This window comes from Entamoeba dispar, genomic scaffold (assembly GCF_000209125.1).
Source record: "Entamoeba dispar SAW760 scf_1105229457779 genomic scaffold, whole genome shotgun sequence".
NCBI lineage: Eukaryota > Evosea > Mastigamoebida > Endamoebidae > Entamoeba > Entamoeba dispar.
Window position 1 is genome coordinate 48,079 of NW_001852863.1, and position 6,189 is coordinate 54,267.

At 27.4% G+C, this 6,189-nt stretch overlaps 3 protein-coding genes across 3 annotated transcripts in view, besides 3 other annotated features; all 3 read left to right on the top strand.

Moving 5' to 3' along the window:
• Positions 1–8: part of a sequence feature (AT_rich) that runs on past the window's edge.
• An 8-nt stretch (positions 9–16) lies between these two features.
• EDI_113170 (DNA polymerase alpha catalytic subunit, putative) lies at positions 17–3,415 on the top strand (the record flags this gene model as incomplete). The annotated part of the gene is made up of 1 exon (XM_001733734.1): positions 17–3,415. One exon carries the CDS (start codon positions 17–19, stop codon positions 3,413–3,415), a length of 3,399 nt encoding a protein of 1,132 aa, XP_001733786.1.
• Positions 3,412–3,453: a sequence feature (AT_rich).
• A 217-nt stretch (positions 3,454–3,670) lies between these two features.
• Positions 3,671–3,724: a sequence feature (AT_rich).
• A 285-nt stretch (positions 3,725–4,009) lies between these two features.
• Positions 4,010–6,052, top strand: EDI_113180 (uncharacterized protein; the record flags this gene model as incomplete). The annotated part of the gene is made up of 1 exon (XM_001733735.1): positions 4,010–6,052. The coding sequence occupies one exon, from the start codon at positions 4,010–4,012 to the stop codon at positions 6,050–6,052; it is 2,043 nt and encodes a 680-aa protein (XP_001733787.1).
• Positions 6,053–6,180: 128 nt separating this feature from the next.
• Positions 6,181–6,189, top strand: part of EDI_113190 (abhydrolase domain-containing protein, putative) — a gene marked incomplete at both ends in the record, with an annotated part of 858 nt that continues 849 nt past the window's right edge. The window contains one exon of the mRNA XM_001733176.1: positions 6,181–6,189. This exon is cut by the window's right edge and continues 849 nt beyond it. Coding sequence (XP_001733228.1) covers positions 6,181–6,189 — 9 coding nt within the window.

The following is a 6,189-nucleotide window of genomic DNA, read 5'->3' on the forward strand; positions in this document are numbered from 1 at the left end:
TTAATAAACAATAAGAATGTCACGAAGACATCAAAATGAAAAGGACCAAGCACTTGAACTTCTAGAAAAAGCTCGAGAAGGCAAAATCGATATGGAAGAAGTAGCAATAAATTGTATTGCACAAGATGGATTCGATGACATTGATGATATTGATATTGAAGATTTAAAGAATGAAAACATTAAAGAAGAATCAAAAGAAGAGGTTGGAGGTAAGAAGATGGTCCAACAAAAGTTAGTTATTGAAGGAAAAATTAATCCAGAAATTAAAGAAATGATTAAAGAAAAAACCGAAATTACTATTTCAAAAGAAAAGGCTCCACCAATCAAATTACCAAAAAAATTTATTCTTAATGTCCCTAAAAGAACAGACGCTAATATATTAAAAAATGTCCCAACACAAAATTTAGATTTCTTCTATATTGATTTAGTAAGTGTTACTACAATGAAGGGTTGTGTCTTTTTAATAGGAAAAGTAAAAGGAGATAATGGATTTATTTCTTGTTCAATTCTTGTCAAAGGTATTAGAAGAGTTTTGTTTGTTGAACCAAAAAAAGAATTTATCAATAAGCCAAAAGAAGTGATAGAAGAATTAAAGAAATATTATAAATCAACAAATGTAGTTTTTGCAGAAGCGACAAAAGAAATGATTATTAATCCACAGGACACAAATGACAATAAAGAGTTATTAGAAAAAAAAGTTATCAAAGGGATTCAGGTTGAATGTTATTTTGATGATAAAGAATTAAATGATACTGGAAAAACTTATGAAAAAGTTTATCAAAAAACATTGACATGTGAAGAAGTCTTTCTTAGTAATTATTCAATATTTGGTCCATCTTGGATTAAATTTAATGGATTAACTGTTGTACGTACTTCTGTAGAACAAAAGTCATGGTGTTTAAGAGAGTATATTTTAGACCTCAAAAAAGTTAATCCTAAAACGTCAATTAAAACTTCTATAACAAACACAATGATTCCTCCCTTAAATATTTGTTCTATTGAAACAATTTGTTTAAATGAAGAGAAAACAAAAAAACCAATGATGGTCTCATTAGATGTAGTTAAAAGTGTTCCTATGAGTCATAGTATGAAAGCATGGAGAGATGATATTTATACATTTTATATAAATCAAGGAGTTAAATGTTCAAAAGGAATGGAAGCAAAAGACCAAAAAGAACTTTTGTTAAAAGTATGTAACTTCATTCAACAACATGACATTGATCTGATTATATCACATGATATGACAACAACATTAATGCCATTTTTTGATACTATTGAATCATCAGGGGAAGTTTCTGCTTATTCTAAATTTGGAAGATTAAAAAGAACACTTACTAACACTAAATCAAAAGATAATAAAGATAATACCTTTGCAGGAAAAATATTTTTTTCTGGAAGATTATTAGCGGATACGTTTGTGTTATCAAAAGAATTTTTAAGGTCAGAAAAAATTAATGATTTAAATACTCTAACTAGTCATTATCTTGGAATTCAAAGAGAATATAATATTGATGATTTGACATGTTCAAGTGATATTGAATTTGCATTACAAGATAAAACTAAAATTGATAGTATTAGAAATTATCTTGAAGAAAATTCTAGGTTAGTTATAAAACTTTGTAATCAAATGAATGCAATTGCAATGACAAAAGAATTAACTAATTTGGCTGGTAATATTTGGAGTCATTCTTTCTTTGGAAAGAGGGCAGAACGAGTTGAGTATTTACTTCTTCATGAATTTATTAAACAAACAACATTGTATATTTTACCAGATAAAAAGTTTGGGGAAGGAAGCCAACATAAAAAATATGCTGGTGGTTTGGTTTTAGAACCTGTCAAAGATTTTTACTCAGACCCAATTTTATTAATAGACTTCAAATCATTATACCCATCAATTATTATGGAATTTGGTGTTTGTTTTCTTAATTCTCAACTTGGAGGAGAAAATAATAAATCAATGTTACCAGAAATTATTAAAAAACTGGTTATGAGAAGAAGACAAATTGTAAGTGAAATGGAAAAGTTAGGAGATAAAGATGAAATTAAAAAAGCACAATTAAATACACAACAACTATCTGTAAAAGTAATGACTAACTCTATTTATGGTTGTCTTGGTTTTAAAGGAAGTAGATTTTATTGTCAAAAAATTGCTGAGTGGATTACTGGTAAAGGAAGAACTATTTTAACAAATACATGTGAACAGGTTCAAAAAATGGATATCCAAGTAATTTATGGAGATACTGATTCATTAATGGTTAGACCACCAAAAATTAGTTTGAAAGATTTAAAGAATTTTGGTAATAATTTATGTGCACAAATTAATAAAAGTTATAAATCATTAGAAATTGAAATCGATGCTATATTTGAAAAATTATTATTATTAAGAAAGAAGAGATACGCTGCTACAATGATTCTTGATGGAGGTAAAAAGAAAAAAGAATTAAAAGGATTAGACGTTGTAAGGAGAGAATGGTGTCCATTATCTAAAGAAATAGGATATTATTGTATAGACTTAATACTGTCTGATCCAGGATTAGTTAAAATGCAACAAATATTAGAAACTTATTTTAAAAATATAGCAGAAAAATTAAGAAGTGGTAAAGTTGATATTCACCAATTAGTTATTACTAAAGGACTGAACAAAGATCCTCAATCATATCCACAAAAAATTGATCATGTAGCTGCTGCATTAAAATCAAGTAAACACTATAAGGCTGGAGATCAAATTAAATACTTAATTGAAAAAGGAGATAATACAAAGTCAAGTAGTGATAGATCAATTCCACTTGATGTTGTTGAAAAATTAGATAAATTTGAACCTGATTATGAATATTATTTAGATACACAAATTTATGCACCAGTTTCAAGATTATTTGAAGTATTTCCTAGTATAAATATTAAAATTAGAGAATGGCTTGGATTAAGTCCAACAACAACTTTGTATAGTAGAATTGCTGTGACAGCAAATAAAAGTGGTTCATGGTTAGGTTTTGAAATTGAATGTGGTGAATGTAAAAAAGTATTTACATATAGAGCATATCAAGAAAGGGACATGAAATGTAGGTGTCCAGAATGCAAGAAATTATATACATCTACTGATTTAGTTTCTAAAGGAAAACAATACATGGAAAAGGTATTAGATGATTATTTAAAACAAAAAGTTTCTTGTAATGATTGTGGAAAAATTTATACAAAGGCTGGAAATAATGCAGTTTATGATGACTCTTTTGATTGTTGTGGAAAGAATTATGAATTTAATATTAAAAAGAATGATATCATTGAAAAATTAACAAGTCTTTATGTTATTACATCATCAAGACTTAATGACCAACAAAAAATTGATTATGATATTGATGCATTACATTCATCAGTAAAAGGATTTTTAGATAAACCATGTTTACAAAGAGGAAGATAAAATGAAAATAATTGAATTAATAAAATCTTTTTTAAAAAGTTCACAACAAAACTGTCAACCTAATCAAATATCATTTTGAAATCAGGATAATTTTAACTGAAATTCTAGATGAAAAAGTAGGCATTAAAGAGATTTGTTCATAGGCTATGGTCACAATTTAATTTTGATTAATAACCTCTTTTCTTTTCATGTTGGTAGGTTATTATCAAAAAAATATAAACAGTCATAATAAATACCCCTTTTGTTTGTTACAAGATAAAAATTAATTATTTAAAAATATTAATCTTATACCTTTATTAAAAAAAAAATCAGTCTTGTTAAGTTAATAATTATAGTAATTAGTATTCTACTGGATTAGTAAATGATTTTTTGTGAGGTAGAAAGTTAGTTTAATATGAAACATTATAACTCTTTAAATGATTAAGCATTGAACTATTATTTCTTTTGGTTTAAATTTGCGAAAAAATAAAAAATAAAAAACGGTAATAGTAAAAGTTAATAATCCGTTTAAATTAAATAAAATGACAGTCAAAATGCCTACCAATTAAAAAAAAAAAAGGCAAAAAAAGATTTTAGTTTAATATTCTATTGGGAATGAACAACTTCCAAATTCTTATTTTATTAATAAGTATTTGTTCTGCAGAATTACTTACTGATGGAGTTCCATTTAAACTAAATGGAATTAATTCTGTTTCGTTAGACTATTCAGTTAATCCAAAACACAGAAATAATAAGATTAGAAGTTATATTACATTAGATGCTACGTCACAAACATCAATCAAAATCTCTGTTTCTATTAATGATAAAGAAATCGTTCCTCTTCAAGAATACATAGAGCCTATTGCAATTGAAGAAAACGATGAATATAAAAATGCTATTCATAAAATTACAGTTTCTTCTTCAGCTCCAATGAGTGGAATAATTACTGCAGCTGGTGCAATATATCTTTCTGATTGTTCTCCTGTTACATTTGATTCTTCTAACTTTAACTATATGGTTCACTTTATTTATGAAGCAAAGAACACTCATTTCTCACATGAAAATGAATGCACAATTATTTCTTCTTTACTTCTTAATTTTACTGAAGGGGTTTCTTTTTATTTTGAACAAGAGCCAAATAGTCAGTCAACAAGTGAATTTAATAAATATTCTCTCTATCAATACATCCCTGTTTTTGAAGATGGAACGGTTTTTATTCATGCACTAGGAGTTGAAGGAGGGGTTCAAGAAGCAACAGTAAATTCATTTTTAACTCTTCAATACCTTAACGACTGTAATGGAAAGAAACAAACAATCCATTTAGATTCAACTGGGTCTTATGCCTTTTATAGAGTACTTCAAGTAACTGCTTCTGTTTCTGGTCTTCCTTTATCAGTAATAGGATCAAGTCAATTTGAAGGAACAATGGAAGTATATTATGGGATCTGTGATGCAGAAAAAATAGGTGATATTAAAAGTGACGATGACACTATTCTCTTAGCTAATAATTGGTCTAATAATAATTTTGCTGTTATAGTTAAATATAACGTTCCAAAACCTATTGATGTTGAGGTTATTCATCATGAAGTTATTGCTCTTTCATCAACAAATGAATTCTTTATGCATAGTGATGTAGCTTATGGATCATTCTCCTTATGTGGTTTAACACAAACTACTAAAATTACAACTTCTCTTGATCAAACAATTACAATTTCTACTGGAGTTGATACTGTTCCAATTGAGGATGCAACTAGTTCTTCCAAAGAAATTACTAAACAAAATTTAGAAGGTGGTAGTTATATGGTATTATTTAAAGGTAAATATGGAATTGTAGAAACTACCTTTGAAGTTTCAAATGATATTTTTGAATTACCACCAGAAGGAACTTCAAGAATTGGATGTTCAAATGCTGTTTATTCAGTAATTGTTGAAGAAGGAGCAATGGATTATTTTGTAATGTTAAAGTCACTTGAAGTAGAACCAACATATATGATTTATGTAGATCAAAATATTGATAATTTAAATGAAAATGCACAATTTTCATCGAAAAAAGGACAGGTTTATGTCTCGAATATTCATTATCCATTTGAAAATTATTCAATCACAACTGGTCAATATTATATCAAAATTATTAACTTCCCAACAAATGCACATTCTCAAGTACAACACTCAGGATCAATAGAATTACGCGATAATGTTAATAAGACAGTTACTGTAACAAAAGACTATCAATACGCTCGAATTATTTTGAAAGGTTGGAATGATGAATATACATTTACTTCATCTTGCAACTTAGATTTTGTTGTTAATGGTGAATATAACACTTTTGGAAACCCAAGACCACTTGATGAAAATGCTCAATTTAAAACAACAGGAACAAATTTCACAATAAAGTACTCAGATCCAGCTTTTAGTAACAGTATTTCTCATGTTGGGTTTAGAAGCACTGATGGAAAAGAGCATAATTGTACTATTCAATATAGTACAGTGTCATACAAAATAATACGTATCCATACTGGATTTAATACTGTTGACTTCATTTTGTGTTGTTGTGGTGGATTACTATTGTTAATTTTCATTGCTTATATTACATTGATTGTCATTGGTCTTGTTAAAGGCTGGCTTAAGCCAAGTTGTTCAATGAAGAAAATTGAATAATTAATTTTTATTTTCTTAGATAGGTTACTCTTTGGATAATTAATGTTGATCTTCAAATATTATATAAACAAGCTACAAGAAAGAACATCTTAGGATTGACAAAAACTTTAATTCTAAAATATTTAAATATGGGAATT